At 44.3% G+C, this 22,401-nt stretch overlaps 1 protein-coding gene across 1 annotated transcript in view; it reads left to right on the top strand.

Moving 5' to 3' along the window:
* The first annotated feature begins 17,384 nt into the window (after positions 1 to 17,384).
* LOC115318457 (A disintegrin and metalloproteinase with thrombospondin motifs 16-like) overlaps positions 17,385 to 22,401 on the top strand; it is a 212,994-nt gene continuing 207,977 nt past the window's right edge. The window contains exon 1 of the mRNA XM_040215034.1: positions 17,385 to 17,445. Coding sequence (XP_040070968.1) covers positions 17,385 to 17,445 — 61 coding nt within the window. The remainder of the gene's footprint in view (positions 17,446 to 22,401) is intronic.

Raw genomic sequence — 22,401 nt, 5'->3', positions numbered from 1 at the left:
TCTTCAAGGATGTAGTTAGTGACAAAATGCATTCCTTTGACGTTTCTACTACATTTTCTGGCACGTTATATACCTCCAAAGTGCCACACATGAGCCGAAAATAACATGTATAAACCAAACACCCTGCAGTGAAGCATACATCTGGCACTTGTTTTGAAATTGAGGCTCAAAGTTGCCATATAAATACCGAACAAGCAGAACTGAAGCCTAACCGTGCACATTTGTTTGGCAAATTAGAGGCAAGATACCAAAATTATGGCAAAGAAGGCCATGTTTGGCTCTACTTAGAATTCTTCAAACCTTTTAAGGCCCCAAATATAAAACAAAATCTAAGCTTAGTCCGAAAAGTTGTAATACCAGGGACTACGTCGCAAAACGCAACATATCTCTATGCTGCACAAAACGTACGCTACCTTTAGATGCACGGCGTGTATTTCCAGATGAGGAACTTAACTGGCCAAACTCTGCCAGCATGAAAGGCTCTGATGTCATTCACATGACTATTCCAGCGCAGAGTATGGGTCAAAATAATTCGAAAATATATAAATTGTTTAAAGCTGCGTATGAATTAGTGGAAGTTTAAGACCCTTTTCTTGTTTGTAATTATGCAAGAGAATGTCTTACAAAAATTAGTTACCATACCTTTGTTTTATCTTCCTTCGTCACCTTATTTGCGCTGCTTTAATAAACATGTCTATGCAATTCGCCCAGCAACTCATTCTGGTACCATACCCCATTGCTTTCTCCACTACAAAATTTGTCCTAGCAACTGGTTGAAAATTTCCTGTTCCTAAACTGTTGCCAGTTTTTCAAAAACCATACAGTCGTCTGCGAACAGTGGACCTTAAACAAAGAAAAATGAAGGCTAAAAAAACTCATTGGAGACGTGCCATTAATACTGACACTGATTTGCAAAGCAGCGGTTCTCACGACATAGCAGAGGTGATAACGATGATTACGAAAGTTACAGAAGGGGGAATCGGACACAGGAATATTGGAATTTAGTGGGGGCAAGACAGGGATTTTGGCGGCAAGGAATTTAACAGTCGGGGGAAATGGCACGTGGCACATGGAACGGGGGAATTGCCATCGGAGGAATCGTGCTACAGCCATATCCGAAGTCATTAGTTTGTCCTTGTCCCCAAGCCATTCTTCACTCTGTCTTTTGTTGTTCTCACGAGGACAAGAAACTAACGTTATTTTCTTGTATTTATAATGTTTTACAATTGTAGCAGAAATAAGGAAGCTAAGTTTTATATTCTCAGCAGCGTTCAAGCCCAGGCGGCACAGTCAGCGAGTTCACAAGGAGGCAAATGATGCGCTCCTCCGCGGGGAATTATCTCTTGGGAATGGGCGCCGAGAAGGCCGCGCGGCCGCAGCGATGTCAGATAGACCAGAAACGAAAAACTCTCAGAGGCCCACTCAGCGTTTTAAAAGGAATCAGCGAGCACGAGCTTCTCTGCAAGTCGGAGCTTCGGCCGGTGTTCCAAGAAGACAGGAAGAAATGGGACATGAAAAATGGCGAGAGGTGCCCCCGAGACATTGCTCGCACGTTACTGAAACCAAAGAACCGCCCAAGAGGTGACGTGTGGAGCGGCGCCAAGCAGTACAACATTGTCGAACCATGTAGAGCAACAAGATTGCGACAGATATGACTGAAAACGCACGCCAAACCAGCCAATTACGGCAAGCAACCGGGTACAGACGCGCGGCATGTGTTGAGGGGGCCTTCGCACATCAGTCTCTTGCAGGGCTCGCTCCATGACAGGAGTTGCGGGAAAGACGAATCAGTGTCACGGCGCGACCGTTAGGAACAGTGTAATTCTCCTATCGGACATTGCCGTGTGTACATATGTGCAAACAATTCCACGCTTTCTGTATTTTAAAAATCAGCGTTGCCTGGTTTTTAACCAGGCAACGCTGATTTGAAACTTTGAAATAGAGAAATCTCAAGAAACAAAACAAATATTTGATGGCAGAATAAAACTCAATTTGTATTTAATTAGGCGCAGACCGGCCGCGCCCTATGAAAACTGAATCGGTCCTATATTTCCATGCAGAAATTAACCTGCGCGAACGGTACCCGTCCCGATTGACTAATTTCTGCAACGGTTCAGGAAAAAATCAAGTCAAATTAGATACCAGATGCTAACCGGGCTACTAGACAATAAAGCCCAACTCTGACATTTGCTTGGTAATTTGGGATCAATGACTCTGGATAACTACTAAACATTCATGCAGAAAGCCTACCTCTAGCTCTTCCTGGGCAATTTATGCCTAGAGAAACCCGATGACAGCTGAACTATGAGCAAGTGAATCCTAGCTTTGACACTTGTTTGGAGATTTGGGCCCAACGATTCCAGATGCGATCCAAGTTAAAAAGGCAATAAGCCTAACTTTGGCATTGGTGTGGCGGCTTATGCCCAAAGATTCCAGATTACAATCATAAACTAAGAAAGTGAAGTCTAACTTACAGTTCTAATAACAGTGTTTTACGCCGCCTTGCTATTTGTGTGGTTTGTTGGTTCGCGTGTTTTTTTTTTATTTTGCCTTCCATAGACAGGCACTTTCTTTTTGCTGAAAAATCCACCTTACCTCTTCTCGTGGTCCCGCTATTATTTACTGCAGAGTTTCTATTTTTATTGAATGGGTCTGGCTACGGAAGTTTTTAAAGCGAACGTTCGGAAACTACCGCAATGACGCCTCTAACATTTTACACAATAGACCTCTGAAAAAACAGGAATAAAAAAACTTCAGAACTGACGTCAAGTTATGAGGCGTCTACGTTTACTACTCTTGCGTGAGTAAGGTTTCTTGCACCCTGTAAGCACCTGCATGCTCTTTGAGAAAGACAGGAAAATTTTCAAACACTATCCAAGAAGAAAAATTATAATATCGCAAAAATTTAACAGCTTGCGTGAACAACTAAGAAGTTGTTGACACTGCTAAAAGAAGCGATTCTAATTGAATAAATGAACATGCAACCTGGTAGTTCTAAATATTTTGTACACTTTACCCTATGTTGAATACCGAAACATTTCAAGCTGTGAAAACAAACAAACGGTTTGCTTGAAATTTTCAGAAAACAAATAGATAATATCAAAATGCCTAAAGGTTTTAGTTTTTAGTTATCAACAATAACAAGTTTTGCTACATGTTTACAATACTTTCTTTTTGTTAACATATTTTTTCATATATGATTGAGAGACACAATTTGGCATTCATGTAAGCATTCAGTTTAAAACATGCAGTACTGTGTAAATCAACCTCTTTTCTAAATTCCGGAGGGCACGCAACCGACATTATATTTGTTGTAATAATCACTGCAGTTTATATATGTTTGCGTCCTCAAGGGAGATGTACAGGGGGTTCAGCACACCCTTGAAACAGTTAATCAAGTCCACGCTCACAAAAGTGGGTGCACCGTTTTCCCTGTACATCTTGAGCACCCAGCTCGCCCGAAAATCCGTTTTAACTTAGCGGTGTTTTAAGTGTGTATTACTTACAGCCTAACAAACCAAGAAACTGATGTTCTCGGAAAATAAAGCACCTATCTCACGGGAGTACTTCCAAGCCTTGCAGCCTTATGCCTCTAAAAAGGTTGGTAACGGTGCGAGGTTGTAACGTCTACAATACATTAACTAAACCCATGCCGTGAGATGCCATCTTGAATTAGCTCGAGACTGAGGTAGATTACAGTGAAAGCACAAAGCTGCGAAGGTCACTGGGATAGATAAACAGATTCCAATGATGATGGAAAATCAGATGAAGAAAACAGTTCCAGTGGCAATGAATTCCACTCCTTTATTGTCTTTGGGAAATATGAGAACGTAAATGTTGTAGTACGTGCGAGTCGGGCGTCAAAGAGTTGCGATGATTGTATCTTGTTTGCCTGGTTGAAAGCGGACTAACGTAAGAACAGAAATTTAGAGAAACCTTAGAATTGGCAAGTTGTTGTAAGAGGTTTAAATGGGCAATCTTACGTCGGTGTTGGAGAGTAGGTATATTGTTTGTCTGGGCATTGGTAATGATGTAGAATCGGAGCGTTTGAATTGACCATAAACAAAGCAAACAGCGCGTTCTTAAACTTTGTCTAGACTGTCGAATTTGGATGGATTTTTTACTGTGGAAAAATATTCGAGCTTGGGTCGACTGAGAGAAGTGTAGGCTAACCATTTGACGTTTGGGGGGGGGGGGGGGGGCGGGGGCGTTCTTAAGTTAATGCCGTACAAGACCAAGCTTGCGGAAAGCTCCCAGGAAAGTTTATTCCCGTTATCGGACCAACTCAGGGTTCTATTGATGGTAACACCAAGGTAACTACATTGATCAACTTCGTAAATGAGGAAGTCCTTAATTGAAAAGAAAAACACAAGCGAATTTCTATAATTGTGATATGTAAAAAGACCTGTTTAGTCCAGATTTATTATCATAGCCCACAGGTCACACAAGTCTTGTATTGCACCAAGACCAGAGTTAATCAAGCATTGATCAGATGATGAACCTATACTTTTAAATAACACGCAGTCATCCGCGAATGACCTCATACTTAAAGGACGATCAACTGCGTGAAGAATGTCATTTAAATTTATTGAAAATAGTAATTGAGCCGCCCTGTACTCCTGATGTTACATCTAGCGTTTCAGAACAACAAACTGCAATGTCGACGAATTTTTCGCCATGTAATAGGCATGAGCGAAACCAGTTGACGATTGCTGAATGAAGACCTATACTATGCAGTTTTCATATTAGTTTGCCGTGGGAACCAGGTGAAAAGCTTTACTGAAGTCTAAAAAGATAACATCTACCTGGCATGCCTTATCCATTATTTGTGATAACTCATGATTGGTAGTTAGTAATTGTATCGCTCCTTTTGTAGCCATGGCATCCTCAGACGTCACAAATCCCATGACTTGAGGGAGGGGCCCTTTGCTGCTGACGCCTCGTGAAAACGTTCTGTTATGATGGATCGGTAGTTGGATGACGTTGAAGCTTTCACTTGAAGCACCCGTGCTGCAGAAGAAAGGAAGCAGGAAGGCCTGAAGAAAGAAGATTATCGGCTTAGCGATCGTCATGCTCTTGTGACATCCGCCGAGCCCACTCAGCCAAACTTGGTGCGTCGCTCCTTTTGTAGCCGTGGCATCCTCAGACGTCACAAACCGCAAGACTTGAAGGAGGGGCCCTTCGCCACTCAAGCCTCATGGAGACGTTCAGACATAATTTATCGGTAGTTGGATGGCGTTGAAGCTTTCACTTGAAGCACCCGTGCAGTGGTAGGAAGGAAGCAGGAGGGCCTGAACAAAGAAGAACATCGGCTTAGCGATCGCCATGCTCCTGTGACATCCGCCGAGCACACTGAGCCGAAATTTGTGCGTCGCTCCTTTTGTAGCCGTGGCATTCTCAGACGTCACAAACCGCATGATTTGAGGGAGGGTCCCTTCGCTGCCGACGCCTCGTGGACATGTTCAGTCATAATGGATCGGTAGTTGGATGGCGTTGAAGCTTTCACTTGAAGCACCCGTGCAGTAGTAAGAAGGAAGCATGAGGGCCTGAACAAAAAAGAACATCGGCTTAGCGATCCTCATGCTCCTGTGACATTCTCCGAGCCCAATAGGCAAGCGTACGTTCGTGTCAACCATACTTCGTCGTCCTTGTACAACGCAAGCTCTGGAGTGCCTCAGGAATATGTCTTGGGCCTCCATCCTCTTCAATATTCTTGAAAGTGATGTCTCTCAGTTTATATGAAACACCCCATTTTTGTAATACGCTGATAATATAAACTATACAACAAATATCGGCCTTAGAGGATTGCATGACGCTTCAGAATGACGCATAGTCCTTCGGTTATTCGTGTTTAGACAATGGCCTCTGTTCGAATATTTATGAAACAAATATAATGACATATTCTCGCAAGACCCACGATATATGTTTTCCATTTAGTTATCATGGCGAACCTCTGTCACTTGTAACTGAACTGAGGGACCTTGGTGCTGGTTTTTCATCCGACTCTGAGATTTTACACTCACGTAATCAGAGTAGTCCAATCGACCTTGCGGAAGTTAGGTGCCGCGTCTCGCATAACAAAAGAATTCAAAATAATCCTCCTCCAGGGATTATTTTTGGCACTCTTCTCCAGCTCGCTTGCACCTTTGCACTTAATAGCATTATAATCAACAGTCCGTCCGCTTTTTCCGCACTGTACTGTTCCTTAGTTAGATCCAAGCTGGAGTACGCCTCGGTTGTTTGCAACGGCATTTAAAAAAACTTACAGTTTATCTGTCAAATGAGTCGAAAAGAAATTTATATCCATTTTAAATATCGTTACGTTGAGAGAGGTACTCTTTGCTTGAACGTTGGGGGTAACTCGCAACTCGTCAACTTCTTCAGCTTGCAGGAGCGTCGGGTGAAGGAAGATCGCTTATTTTTGCTTAAGACCCTGCACGGCTTGATTAACTCTCCCAGCCTTCTGTCCGAAGTGAGCCTTAGTGTTCCACGTGTGCCTGCACGGATTCAATTATAGTTTTATATAGCTCGACATTTTAGCCACTTATACCCGATCCAAACATCGGCAGAGTGTTATAACCGTTACTCTGATGCATTTGATATTTCTAACTCATGCTAGAGCAAGTTCGGAAATGCTGTTCGATACTTCCTCTTGCAAGAAGAGGGCTGATCACCTGAAGTGTTGAAGTTTGTCAGGAGGATATCCAATTATTTGCTTTTTGCTCTCACACCTGGCGATGTATTTGTTTTATGCTTTTGATTTTCCTTGTTTATTTGAGTGGCTTTTGTACTTGTTAATATTTTTAGTCTCAAACTGGTGGACTATGTTTCCTTTCTGCACTCGTGTGTATGTGTGTTTGTATGAGTTTGTCGCTTTTCTAGATTGTGCCAGGACTAGGACCGATTGTGTTGTTCCTAAAAAACCCTAATAAACACTGATTAATTGAGTTATTGATTAGTATATTTTTATTACTAATATTAGTATCATTATTACTATTAATACTATTTATAAAATAAAGAACCAAAATTTTGAAATGTATGAATTCTACCTAGTTCCCATATGAATGCTACCTAGTTCTTTAATATTTTATGGTAATGACTGAATATGTAATCCTTGAATGTATAGTGTTTCAGTACGCTGATAATGCCTTGCGTCTTTCACGACATGTACATTTTGCGAAGCAGTTTGCACTGTGCAGCCTAACATTGTTAAACTGATATATTGGTGTACTTCCAAACATTCAAATATCGTTCTTTCTACAATAATGCTTGTCTTCTTCTCCAGTCTATTGATGTCAGAACAAAAACTGCGTATTCGATTATATGACCTCTTCATTAGACAACCTCTCGAAGCCATGGCAATATTGTCTCTTATCCCTATTTAAATTTTATTGCACCTCTTACAAATGTTCCCGCGATATGATGTTGATGAGTAAACTTCGACAAGTTCGCGCCTAGTATATGAGTTCTTTGTAACTTTCCATCGCTTCGACTTATGTTTTTTCTAGAGACGAATCAGACGAGTTATGTCTTAGAACGAAACTGGATCGGTGCGTAGCCGTAGAAACTTGTTAACAACGCAATAATCACGTAGTAATTTGAGACAACGCACAAGTATCAAGTCAAAGCACCCAATGTTCAAGCTAATGGGGGTGTTCTTTCGTTCATGGAAAGTTGTTTTTTGTATTATTTTTCTTTTTTAATTCCCTCGCTGCCAACGTACGCTATGCGAGTACGCTGACCTTTGTAAGATAACTTTTGACTTTTCGGATAAGTCTAACGTCTTGTAGAATTTCCGTGGTAATCACAGTTGAAATGTAACTCACTTGCCTTCTCCAAAGGTTTTCGTACGTTGCTGTTGACTCAAGTGTCAGCCCATTTCATTTCTTTGTCTTCTTTTCGGAAGTGACTTTGCATTGTACTTGGTTGGAGTGAGTGCTGTATTTATTTGACCATTAACTTCTTCGGCGAGTCTCATTCATTCGCAAGACGACGACTCGAGGATTTCTTCTCCAAGAGGCTTCCGGAAACAAGTAATGCTCACTTATTGATAGATATTGTTAGACCCCATCACGGGTTTCTTATGAGAAGACTGAATTTCCTAGGGGCAACATGGGCGACACTTTTAAGAAATGTTATACTCAACTTGTTTCTCAACGCTATAAGAGCTGCGTGAGTTAGTTTTTTATGTGTACGTATTTTTTAGTGTATTGTTTTTGTGCGCTGTGTAGTTTTAGTAGGACTCACCAACTCGCTCAAGATGAAGTATTGACTACGTCTACCTATTGAATATATTGCGAAGCGGCCGAGTCATGCCTCGAATAGTAATTTCGGAATATTACAATTACGTTCCAAAGCATGTGTTCGTGTATCAGCAAACTGGGTAGACTTGGTAAAACAGACTTGCGGGGATGATGATCAAATCGCAGCCGAACTGTTGGTTTTAGTGACGTTCTCTGCCTTAAAGGAACACTGAGACACGCGTAAGAAATAATTTACCCCCCCCCCTCCTCAAAAAAAAAGACAAAAAATGAGAGCAATATTAAGGGCGCGAGACTTATTTTAGGCTCTGTGCGCAAAGTTCATGACGTCACAGAATGGTCATACACTCTCTCCGCCTCAATGTGATGGCCAAGCCGATTCACCTCTCCCCCACGCGCCCAAAATGCCAAGGGAGAAGCAAGCCGAAAGGGGTTGACTACTGACTAAATCGCGACTCGCTCCGTCAATGTTGCTCTAAAAAAAAAAAACTTTTTGTTTTTGCGTAAAATTAATTTCTGTACACAGGTGTCCCAACCCGACTGCTAAAAAAAAAAGACGAAACTTTCCGTCTTTTTTTATCAGGCGCTTCTTAAACGGCGTAATTGGACACCTGGGTTTTCTTAAAACTTTGATACGGAATATATATATCGAATGTTTTTTTCTTTCGCGCAACACTTAGGCAGTTAGGCGTAGTTTAGGCAGATCCAGCCCACTCTAGGCCCCGCCCAAGAACGTATCTAGCTACACTCCATTTCTCGGCTATCCTTAATTGAATAGATAATTGACGTGTGAAATGTTCGTTGTGAAATTGTTTCTCCGTGCCGCGGTACTCTTTCATTTGGTTTTTTTATGTTTTCAAAGCACTATATATGCATATTGGAGCACTTAGTTGTTGTTGTTTATTTTCAAAAATATAACGAGATGGTATGTTCCGCTTTGGCTTCAAACGATAAAGAACATGGATGATGGCGTTTTCGGCAAGCGGTCTTATTCCCTGCGAAGCTCGTTGATCGTACCTGTTTTTATGTGTGCGAGTGTGTCTCCTTCACCAAGGTGTTTAGAGGATAATAAATGGCAGATTTCATCTCAAATCGGGCAGGCTAAAAGTGTGTAATTTTTAATTCTCATAAAAAAAATGTTTTTGGGGTATTTCTCAAATGAAGGAGGGCGCAAACCGCATGTTCTCCGGATTTTTTGTTCCCGAGTTACGAGCCGTAGAAGACGCAGTGTCAGAAACTGGTGTTTTTGTCTGCCGTCGCAGGTCGCGTGTTTGACACCCTCTGCTGACGCTATTGTTTTCTCTACACCCTTTTAAATTTTTCCCCTCGTTTAATAGGTATTATAAAGATACCTTGATGTATTCAAATATATTTAGAAATTTGATCGTTTTCTACAACATATGTCAAAATCGTCACTCCGGTCGCTTTTCGGTCAAATTTGACAGGTCATTACTTTGTCTGTACTTAAGGTAAATTTTCTTTCCTTGGCTCTACAGAAAGCCCAAAGCAAGCCTATTATAGATATAATAATATCATTATGATCTGTCGACTAGCCGCTCCGCTGCTGCTTCTACGCTTCGAAACTCGAGAAAAAAAAATCTGGGGAACTTGCGGTTTGCGCTCTCATTCATTTGAGAAATGCCCCTAAAACATATATTTTTTTCGTGAAAATTAAAAGCTGGACCCTTTCAGCCTGCTTGATATGGGAAATTTCATCTCAAATCGGGCAGAATAAAAAAGTCTGATTTTTAATTTTCACAAAAAAATTATGTGTTTTGGGGGCATTTATCAAATAAATGAGGGCGCAAACCGCATATTCCCCAGATTTCTTGTTCTTCAGTTACGAAGCGTAGAAGCCGCAGTGGCCGAAACTAGAGTTTTTGGCTGCCGTCGGAGGTCGCGTGTTTGACACCCTCTGCTGGCGCTATTGTTTTCTCTACACCCTTTTGAACTTTTCCCCCTCATTTAATACGCATTAGAAAGATACCTTGATGTATTCAAATAGTTTTAGGAATTTGACTGTTTTCTGGAAAACATGTCAAACTCGTCACTCCGGTCGCTTTTCGGTCAAATTTGACAGGTCATTACTTTGTCTGTAATTAAGGTAAATTTTCTTTATTTGGCTCTACAGAAAGCCCAAAGCAAGCCCATTATAGATATAATAATATCATAATTATCTGCCAAGTAGCCACTCCGCTACTTTCACGTAAACGTTGTGAAAAATAGCAAATGTTCACACATTTCACGAGATTGCGGCTCAAACAGAGAACATACAACCAAAATATTACATTTATAGACTGCTTTTTATTGAAGTCGACTAATATGTCTCAAAAATTTAAAAAAAATAAAAATTTACAAAAATGGGGGTTTTGAGAAAATCGACCTCAAACTTTCAACATTTGTTATTTCTTACAACGTTTACGTGAAGGTAGCCGAGCGGCTAGTCGACAGATCATAATAATATTATATCTATAATGGGCTTGCTTTGGGCTTTCTGTAGAGCCAAAGAAAGAAAATTTACCTAAAGTACAGACAAAGTAATGACCTGTCGAATTTAACCGAAAAGCGACCGGAGTGACGAGGTTGACATGTGTTTTTGAAAACAATCAAATTCCTAAAAATATTTGAATACATCAAGGTATCTTTATAATACCTATTAAATGAGGGGGAAAAGTTGAAAGGGTGTAGATAAAACTATAACGTCAGCAGAGGGTGTCAAACACGCGACCTGCGACGGCAGACAAAAACACCAGTTTCTGACACTGCGGCTTCCACGGCTCGTAACTCGAGAACAAAAAATCGGGAGAACATGCGGTTCGCGCCCTCCTTTATTTGAAAAATACCCCCAAAACATATATTTTTTTCGTGAAAATTAAAAATTAGACCCTTTTAGCCTGCCCGATTTGAGATGAAATAACCCATATATTTAACCGAACTAGACTTAAAATCATCTGGTGGGCTAGGTGGGTAAACATCACTACCAAATAGCGCAAAAAAAAGGAAAGAAATAGAGAGAAGACAGGAAAGAGCGCTAACTGACCACTGGCGCCTTATTTACAAGAGAAGGGAATTCGAAAAGAAGTCAGCTATTTTAAAGACAAAAAAGGAGGAATGAAGAAGAGAAGAAAGATAAAAAAGGCATCGAATATGAAAAAAAATTATGAATTTTGTAATATATATCCAAAATATCATGAAGCAAAAGAAAAGAAAAAGAGAAACAAAAAGGTGAATAAAAACAAAGAGATGGAAACAAGAAAAGAGAAGAAGAGAATAATTCAGTGAAACAAAAATAATGTGTAGGACTTCAGGGATAAAGGCTGAGGTAAAACGGTTCTTTTTCCGATAAGGCCACTGACGGAGCACTGAAGCAGGTGTCACCCTTGAATAATATGATGTGTGCTTCGCAGAGTTTTCTACTCCTCGGACCAGAGAACCGTTTGAGTACTTTCCTGTGCTCCAAGACTGGGGTACACAGACAGTCTCTTACATGCACCGCAAGATGGCCCGAGGGAGATGGCCTTAGCGCGGAGGCATGTTCCCTTAGCCTGACATAGAGACAACGTTTGAATTGTCCCACCTATACCTTTTCACACGAAAACGGTATCTCACCACTGATGCAGGCGACATATTGGTGTTGATGTTTCACAGCACATTCTGCAGTTAGTACCTGCTGGCTGTTAATCCTTGGGCCTAGCCTCCTTAGTTTATCAGGAGCTGACATTACGACCTGTACATCGAACTGGGAGACCACCCGCTTCAAGTTATGGAAAATGCGGTGTATGTATGTCACAACAGCCGGTCGGCGTCCCTTGAAGTTATTTATGTCTTGTCGGCTTTCCACTTGATCTAATCATGAATTCAACGATATAAAACAGAATCAAACTAGGATATACAGATGCCGTGAGTTTTCGAATTTGAGAATTAAAACTCTCACCGGCGGTATGTTGACAGGATTTTTCGAGGGACGCACTTAAAGAACTCCCTACGATCCCTCTATAGATTAGCTTTGAATGGACACAGTCATATTGTAAGAGCATTTTCTTGGATTTTGCAGAGTACATCCAGCAAGCTTGATCATCAAGAAACGATACCCGCAGATCTGGAAACTGAAGAGAGGAGTTCGCCGCAACTCATGCGTAAATTTGAATCCTCGTGATTGCACTATGAAGGTGCATCGTATGTTGTTGTTCACTTCCGTTGAATTCTCAGTGGCCTTATCGGGAAAAAACGTTTTACCTTAGCCTTTATCTCTAAAGATCCGTCCTACACATTAAGGTGTTTTTTTTACTTAATCATATTTTCTTTGTCGCCTCTTCCCTACTGAAAAAAAAAAACAAAAAAAAGCATTTGAAATTCAAACAAGTGGCCAACTGGTCGACCCGTTTCAATCAAATGGGTGGTAAACTTGTCGATAGGTTTGGATCAAACGTGATTACGGGATACGGGTACCCGTTTGGTACGGGTGCCCGTTCCAACTGGCACGTGACCATACATTTGAACGTGCCATTCGGATAGGCAAATTATTCGCTATCCCTAAACGGATATCGTCTCGAAGGTTGGTTATCTTAAACTTATTTAAGATGTCCCGAAACTCAAAAGCCCATTTATAACTTGGAGGAAACACATTAAAAAATGTGCTCGCGCAGGTGCTTGCGAATGGGCAAGAAAATAGACATAAAAGATTGTTTCCAATTCTCCTATACTTTGTCTCATCCTATGATGGACTAAAGGTCAAAGCCACAGGCCGCCAGGTCCAGTCACGTTACACGTTAAACTATGACATGCTTAACGTCGATTAGGGGTGGACAAATAATGCTCCATATCAAAAAGTGCTGCATCATTTCTGCAGCTTCGACACTGCAAAGAGCCTGTATGTTTGTGGCTTTCTTTGCGATGTAAAATTGGTGAATCACTCAGTGCTATTCAATTCAAATCACTGTCCGCCCATCCCCATTAGACGCGGGCACCAACACGTGCATTGAAGCCAAATACTCGGTGATTTCTACGTGGCTCGTGATTGGATCTGGTGGTCCGTAGCTTTTGCCTTTAGTACATCGTAGGGTCAGACAAAGTATAGAAGCTTATCACAAGCCACTCCGTAGACAATTACAAAAGTGCAAGCGATCTGTGAAATGTGAAGAATCATTCTTTTATACTACTGAGAAGATTGCAAAGCAAACAAGAACCGAGGCAATCTAGACTATTATGGCAGACGTTCGGGGAAGTTAATCTCCCGGCTGCCGCGAGAATAGACGCTGCATAATTCTATAGATTGTCTGGAAGTGTACGCGTAGAAGAACGGTCGATCGCTGCCAACAAGTAGGTTGCAGTGCACTTACCATGATAATAGCGGACTTGAAAGATGCAGTCCAAGATATATGTCGACACGGTGTAAGCAGTCCAACCACACAAAGGCAAAAAAATGAGAAGGAAGGCTACTTAAGCTTCAACACGACGCGGCGCACAAACGATCATATATCGAACCCAACGAAAACGCAAGAATTCCTGACATTTTCGAAGAATCGCTTGTTGCCGGTATACGCGGAGGCCTTTGCAAACACTGATAGCTTTGGTGCACATTCAATACGTTGTCGAGAGACATCCTAATAGGGAGTTTTAGTAGACCGTGTTTCCCCCTCCGCTATCCCTCCGCTACGAAGAAACCGCCACTGCGCCTGCGCGCCGATGGCCTTGGCTCAACGTTACTAGAACATTCAGTTGGGAAACTCGCCGTCGAAACCTGGGCCGCTGGCGTCCACCGAGACAGAGCTAAATACGACAACAGCGCCACTTTTTATCATTTGTCTGTACTGTGGTCACCTTGAGCTTTTAGAAAGCATGTTTTTGCGTAAAAACAAACGGAGAAGACTCTTTTTGTATGAAATTTTTTGGAGTTTAGTACAAAATGGAGGGCGCGTGATGTCTTTATAATCTTTAGTTTGCAAGGTTTTGCGGAACAATTAATATTGTCTTTATACAAGCATGCCTCATCGGTACTTTCAGGTAGCGCGTCCCGACCTAGGTGCATTTTAACTTCGGTAGTAATTCGCGGCGCGTCCGCTGGGGAGACGGGGGTGGCACCCTTGTAACCTCTTCGCTGTATCTTTTTCGGCGCCAAAATGCCGATTAAAGCCAAATAGAAGTAACGTGCTGTTCCTCGAGTGGCCGCTGCGGGAGCGATGGCGGCGTTGTGTTCGCCATTTGCTCGGTTCTGGTGGACAGATTGGGACCACTTTTTCAGAGCAGTCTCTATGGCAGTTTCCGAACTGAATGGTTCTAGTACGTTGCCTTGGCTGTAGAGTTCCGGGTAGCGGAGCTGCTTAGCGGAGGGGCTTAGCGGAGGGGCTTAGCGGAGCGGGAAACGCAATCTAATAAAACTCGCTGGTAAGACCGTAAGGAAAAGCGACATATTGAAGCAGGTAGGACGAACGAAATTCGAACTGCAACCGACAAGCAGACAAAAAAAAAAAAAAGCCGCTGCAAGCACGCGCGTTTCCGGATCTCGAAGGCTTCTATGCTTATCAGCGTGTAGCTCTCGCGCACCTTGGTGCCCTCCTCTCTCTCGGGTCACGTGATCAGAGAGGAGGAATGGGGAGCGGTCAAGCAGGTCATGGCGCAGGACACCGGGGCCCCCCGACCCCCCCACCCCCACCCCCCACCCTCTTCTTGGGCATACAATGCGTTGCAGCCTCGGAAAGCAGGCGAATCGCGCGCATTTGCGCACGCTCGAAGGCTGGAAATGGCGCCGGCCGGAAGCTCGGCTTGTGCCCCAGCGAGGAAAGCACTCAGCGCGAGCTCGTAATTTGACTGCTGCAACGGCGGGCGTGCTCTCGCTATGCTCGATGTTTTAGCAGCCAAGTGTTCGCGCGCTACCCTCGCTACGTCTTCAATTGAGGTGAAACGGAGTCCAGAAGCGCATTCTTTCATGCGGTCGCGTCTTCTGCGAGACAGTTCCGAGCTGAATAAGTAAATTGAGGCAACAAAGAACGCCACGGTTTTAACGTTCTATCAAAAATATTGCTTCGCCGAAGTCGCTCGTTTACACACAAAAAAAGAAGAAAAAACAAGATCTTGTTTATTGCAGTTGCAATATAAGCGAACATCAGCGCAATCAAAATATAAATATAATTACTTACATTACGTGGACGATTTGAAATCGATGAACCGGCACTCCCGGCCTTCCGGAAACAGAAACCAAGGCTGAAACAGGCGTACCCTGCCGCCGATCTGTGCGTTCAGTATCAAACGGTTGTCCGCAGAGCCGTTTGCTTAAACCGGTATTGTTTGCCGGTCACCGGTCAGCCGTCCGTGGAATATGGTCACCGGTTTGAGCAAACGTGCGACAATTTTGCCCAAACGAGTGGCCCATTTGCCCAGACGAGTGATCCCTTTGCTAAAGGAGTGACCTTTTTGCTCAAATGGGGGACCGTTATGGCTCATACGGGAGACCCCTTTGAGCCATACGGGCGACTCCTTTGACGAAGTGATAAACGGTATGGCTATACCAGGGGTGATCAAACCTCGGCTCGCGAGCCGCATGCAGCTCTTTGCTGGTCACTGTGCGGCTCGCAGATCCCTTGTAAGGGGACCTCCCCCCCCCCCCCCCCCCCCCGACCTTTCCGCGTTTCCCCAGGAAAGAAAAAAGGATTTCAGAATAAAGAACAGCTTGCGGTTTGACAGCCTTGCGCCCCCATACGTGCAGTCGAACCGCTTTTCACTCGTATGTCTCCACAGATCCTGTTTCTTTCATTGTTGGAGGGAATTTGCCGGACCCTAATTGGAAAGGCATCAAGGAGAGGGACTGCCAAAACAGGCATGCACTTTAGCTTGGGGTCGAGGAAATATTCTGTTTCACGGCCTTTGTCACTCGCCGGTGACACTTGTCCCCTTTAGGTAACGGTTGTTCCCTCCATATCGTTTCTTGTTCAAGTTCGCGGAATCCCGGGTTGACCTCATTCATATCTTCCGCAGACGTTATGTTCAAGTTCACCGAGGACCAGGAACATTCTCATTGTTATTTTTACCGGCTTGCAGTTGCGACCCGCAAGCTGCTTTTTTATGCTTTCGGGGGGAAGGGGGGGGGGTATAAAAAAACAGCGGTGTTTGTTCCCTCCCCCCCCTCCCGCTTTTCGGCGGCTCTTAGAAGGTGCTTGGTTTCCTTTGCGGCTCTTAGGTCGGGTCAGCCTGGCCACCCCTGGGCTATACTGTTACCGTTATGAAACCGTTTACTTTCATACAAACGCCAAATGTGTGTTTTTTTTTTGTTTTTTTTAGCAGGGAATTTTCTTTTTTCCATCTCATTTTTTCTTTTGCTTTTCTTTTTTGTTTTCTTTATCTACCTGTTTCAATTTTTCTTATTGATTTTTTGTATATATGTACTTCAAAAAGCATCCTCCTATTTCATATCCGATGTCTTTTTTATCTTCCTTCTTCTTCTTTATTCATTTTTCTATTTGAAATATCTCACTTCTTTTTGTCTTCTTTTCTCTTGAGAATTAAACGCCAGTCGTCAGTTAGCGCTCTTTCCTGTCTTCTCGTTCTTCCTTCCGTCGTTCTTGGAATATTTTTTACTAACCGAAGTAGCTGGCAGCAAATATGTGTCGCAGTACACGTCTTTGGAAGCGCTGTGCAGGCGATTGTTTTGTAGTTCGACTACTTACATCTTTAAACAAGTTTTTAGACTACGAATTTTTAAATTTTTTCTTTGTTTGTTGTTTTGAGTTTTAGTCATAAAGACCGCTCTTTGGACAAACCAAAAGTTAAAGTAAACTTGGTCTATTAAATTTTTTCTTTAAATTTAGATGCAATACGTACTCAACATTTTCTAACTGGCCTCTAGGATTGTGATAAAGTTTTGTTGGATGAAAGTTTATGTATTAGGGAATTATCTTTCAATATGCCTTTGACCTCATATTACACGTAGAAATATTGCGGAGTCTTTGTTTCTTTGATACGTTACCGTCACTCCATGTAGAACTATCTTTTTGAAAAGTTGCTTGTCCTTCCGCAGTCAAGGACCGAAATCTTAAAAAACGAGACTGCGAGAACAATTCTGCGTATCGCAAAACATTTCGTCGTGTATAATTTAATTTTGCGGTTTTTGTATTACAGATATTATTCACTATGCTGGAAGTTTTTAGGGTGGCGTTCATTTGCGCAATTATTTGCGTAGACGTCGATTGCGGTGAGTACTGTAATTTTTGATTAAATGGAAATTTAGCAAATAAGATTGGCATTTATTTCTAAAATAGTATGAATAAATATTTTTTTGTGAAACTTTGTTGCTATTATGATTATTTTTTTATGTTTTATGATTTATTAATGCTTAAAATTGAATATTTTTCTAGTTTATTTTGCGTTATTTGTTTGTTTCGAATGGGTTTATTTATAAACAATCAATGTCATTTTGTTTCGATGCCAAGCGAAGTCAAGTCTGAAAACCCCCTTTTTGCTTTATTTAATTCATGGTAAGCTTGCTGACCACTCGTTGAGACTTTTTTTTTATTCAGTAATTCAATACAACTTTAAGTGCATTTTCATTTGCTTGCGGCTTACGTATTCATTTATGACAAAATGGTGTATTGCTAAGCGCATCGTTTCAGAAACAGCCTATGTGTAAAAACTTCCCTTGCCTAAAAGACATGGTACTTTTTAGCATCTTGGTAGCTTAGGCGATTTCGCCCCATATACATGAGTACCTCTTTCTCTTCATGTGATTGTTGAGTGAGGGAAAAAAGCTGCTGTCTCGATGCACAGGGACAAATAAACGGCCACCGTATATGCTGTACTAGAGAAGAAGCCATTGTTTAATGTGCTCTTTCCTCTCATACTCCAGTTAGCTTATAACATACTGCTGCTATAAGAAAGCATAACGCAAACAATGGAATATTGGAGCATCTCTTTTTCATTCAAAAGAAGCAACCTCCTAGGTAAAATTTGTAACTGGAGTGTATGTACATAGAAAATGTATAACCAGAACACCTATATAATCTGCAACTGCAATCTTTCTAAGTATCTAAGATATACTTTTCTCATATTTCTGACGTATTCGATTTTCTAACCATTCATCCCTTGCAAGTGATTACCAGGGCAGACTTATCGTGGCCTAATCAATTCACAAAGAAAGAGTTCAAATACACGGCCATAATTAATTACGATTCTGTCCTATCCTATCCCCTCTCTTTTATAAATTTTGAAGGAAACATCTTTTTTTTTATTTCTGTTTCGGTTTGGCGACCCCGCCAATTTCACGGCTTTTGGGACGAAGCATCTGCGTTGCTGTGTTTTTCTTTGTGTTTTATTTCAGAGGCACGTCCACTTTAGCCTTGAAAGGCGCGTGCGTGATGGTGTATTTTTATGGCCATTCTCGGGCACAACGCCGACATCTCTTCAAGTAATGGGACATATCAGGCTTTGGCCTTAGAGTTGGCAGACGTCATTTCTTGTCTAATGTGCTTTTACTTCTGAGAAGTGTGGGTTTCTTTACGGAGGTCCACTACTATCAATCGCCGCCCGATCGGTATGCGTTCCGGCCGTCACCCAGGGAATCACACATTGCAACGAGAAGACAGCGAATGGGTTTACTGTACCTCTCGGTTGCCCGTCGTCGAGAGCCGGTAGTCCAGGCCCGCCGACCCTTGTTGTCGCCCGTCGATCAGAGCTCACAGTCGGGGTCCGTGTCCAGCTGGCCTGCGGATCGCCTTTCCCACGCCAGCGCTGCGTAGGCTGTCTGTCCCGGGCTATCAATGCCCGAGTCTCGCTGCGGAACCACCCCGGGATCGTCGTAGCCCAGGTCATATGGCCCGGGCTCGCCGTTTCCACCGGTCTTGCTCCAGACCTCGCTGGTGGACCGCTCCGGGGTTCGGTATGGGCCAGGCTAGGCAGCCTGGCTTCGACGTTCCTTGTCCAGCTACCAGCCTCGCTCAGCACGCAATGTCCTGCCAGCTCGTGTCTTCTCCGCCGGCCGCCTCTCACGTGCTCTCTGCCTCGTCTTTCACCCTCGGCTCCCACACTCTCCCCCCCTCAAGGCCCAGACTTCGGGGGACTTCATGGGCCTCAGGGAGCCGCTGGGCTTCATGGGCGGCCGCTGTTGCTGTTGCCGGAGTGGCCACGTTGCAGCGTCCGAAAGCGGCGTAGGTGGTGGTGGCTAGCGAAGCCGGCAGACAATGCCGACCTGTCTGTCGCTCGCTGTCCCACTCACCGCGATGCAGCAGGGGGCTTGCTCTAAGCTGGTCCGGCCGACGCAGACGGACTTGCCCCGTTCCGCTTAGAGGTCACAGCGGGCTTAGAACTGCCCGCCTGAACCGTTCGTCAGGCCGAACAACTGTCAGCCACCCTGAGCACTTGGGAAAACGAATGGTCCCGTCTTCCCTCCCGGTGGGCTTCCTGGGTTACAGCGTCTATGGCCGTCTTTCCAAGAAGCTATTCTGCGCAGAACAAACTGTTAAAACAACACACAGCGAACAAATACTCTGCCGCAGATTGTGGCAGTGGCCATAGCCTCTTCCGCCACATAGCTTGCCGACGGGTTCATGTACCATGCGGCTAACTCAGCAAGTCTGCATTCCAGAGCTCGCTCCTGGGTTGCCAAGAACAGGGGATTTCTTGTGTCCTACCGCAACCTCATGTTATACGTATTCCCCATCGCGACAACGGTAGTACCCTTTCAAGTCAGCGATGTGAACCGGGCAAGCCTCCTCGTTTGTATCTCGCCGAGTAAGCCTAGAAGTAAGACACGACGCTCGCGTCTTTATACCTCGGGTGCCCTTCTCACCTCGGAGCAAGCGATGCGGCAAAACCACTAGCTGCATTGCTCAACTCGTGAGTTTCCTTCTGAACACGTAATGATGGAGTAAACCTAGTCCATCTTTTCCGCAAGCGAAGGGATCCAAAGCCTGTGGCGGGACGGTCATATTCCATACCCGCGCTCCAAAACGGCTACATATACCATTTGGTACTCGATGTAAGCGTCAGCGTCCCATTCCGTCCACGTGCATACGAGCTCTAGAGACTGCTCGGTCCTCGGAGGGGGCGGCAGCTCAGCGAGCAAGCCCGCTTTAACCGTTCATGACTCAAGGCAAGCTAGACAGCTACAAGCCACCTAAATGTCTACCGCCTCATCCCCGGCCAGGTCGTGACGCGACATAACTTATTAAAAGTCTTGCTGTCACTGCCACGACCGGCCAGAGTGAAGCCGAAAAAGTATCCTGTAAAACATTTCGTAGCTTTCTCGGAACGACCCCCTCAAGAGAGAGTCGTCCCTCTGCCTTTCGTCGGTTGGAGTGATGCGAAGTAACTAGCCGTCTTGGCCCAGCGGTTACAAATCATACTGCTCCTTAACTCGCCTGCCAGCGTTCCCGGTGTCAACTGCAATTTACGCCAGTTTACCCAACACCCGCTGACAATCTCGTCCGCCAGTGTTCCCGGTGTCGACTGCAATTCCCGCAATCTTTCCGACACCCACTGACAAAACCCCATCTGCACCCCGGGCCTCAACAAGCGCTTGCTTGCCTACCGCATCAATCCAAGCCTAAATCCTAAATATGGAATAAGTCCTGGCTGTGTTCCCTCCTGCCAGTCGCTATCCTGCCTTCCAGCGAACATGCCGTGGCTCTCCTCTGCCTCCGAAGACGACTTTCTTACATCTTAACCGCGCTCCTCCTGTTCCCCCCGGTTGGGTCACCTACTGCAACCACTATTCTGGGGTACCCGAGAACGCGCGTCCGCAACCTCGTCCTTCGAGACCTTTAAGTACTCGATTCGAGGAGACACCTGCTGAGCTCTGCTGTGAGACAAGTCACCATAATTCCGACATACTTTGTCTCAACGGGCATCGTTAGCGTTAGTGAACAACCCGCTCAACGAATCCATGGGACTCTCTGGGGACGACTAGAAGCAGAGGCATACCGAACGGGCCCCACGTTGGGCGCCATTTTAATGTGGGTTTCTTTACGGAGGTCCACTACTAATAATCCCGCCCGATCGGTATGCGCTCCGCCCGTCACCCAGGGAGTTACACACAGCAACGAGAAGACAGCGAATGGGTTTACTGTACCTCTCGGTTGCCCGTCGTCGAGAGCCGGTAGTCCAGGCCCGCCGACCCTTGTTGTCGCCCGTCGATCAGAGCTCACAGTCGGGGTCCGTGTCCAGCTGGCCTGCGGATCGCCTTTCCCACGCCAGCGCTGCGTAGGCTGTCTGTCCCGGGCTATCAATGCCCGAGTCTCGCTGCGGAACCACCCCGGGATCGTCGTAGCCCAGGTCATATGGCCCGGGCTCGCCGTTTCCACCGGTCTTGCTCCAGACCTCGCTGGTGGACCGCTCCGGGGTTCGGTATGGGCCAGGCTAGGCAGCCTGGCTTCGACGTTCCTTGTCCAGCTACCAGCCTCGCTCAGCACGCAATGTCCTGCCAGCTCGTGTCTTCTCCGCCGGCCGCCTCTCACGTGCTCTCTGCCTCGTCTTTCACCCTCGGCTCCCACAGAAGTTATCACCTACATGTAGGATCGTTCAGCAGCCTTCTGTATAACTGGATACTTCCATTACACACGTAATGAGGTTTTGGCTGTGTCTTCGAGCGCTGCTCGAGCCATATCTTATGTGGCTATCAGCTTGCCTGAAATGTCTATCACCTTTGACTGGTTACACATGAGTCATGTGAATAAAATATTGTCTACGTCACAAATGTGCTACTAGTCAAAGCTGATGGAATTTCCGGCAAGTCTGGGATCTGTGGCCGCGGCGCTTGACCCGGTAAAATTGCCGAATGACGCGTCCCCAACACGTCCTCGCGTTGATCGCAAGGAATGCTATTCCGCTCGCCGAAAATGAGAGGTCAGAACGAAGTGCAGAATAATTAGTCTTTGATTACTTGTTGAATTGAGTTCTAGGTTCTTGCTGTGAAAAACCGCAATAAACTAAATTAAATAACACGACATTCTAAGCTTCATCCTTTAAACTTCTTAACTTGGAACATTGGCATGGAATAATTAACTTCTTTATTATAGTTTGTTCGAAACTAATCCTCACGCATCATATATACGTCATAACTACAACCGAACTGCAACTATAACCTCTGTGAAACGTTCATTATTATTGCCGAATCTAGACTTGCGTAGACAGTATTCTCCTTTATTTGCTTTTCAAT

The sequence above is a fragment of the Ixodes scapularis genome, unplaced genomic scaffold (genome assembly GCF_016920785.2).
Source record: "Ixodes scapularis isolate PalLabHiFi unplaced genomic scaffold, ASM1692078v2 PGA_scaffold4__175_contigs__length_147842914, whole genome shotgun sequence".
NCBI lineage: Eukaryota > Metazoa > Arthropoda > Arachnida > Ixodida > Ixodidae > Ixodes > Ixodes scapularis.
Note: the sequence above shows the minus strand (reverse complement) of the source record. Positions and strands in the feature narration are given on the sequence as shown.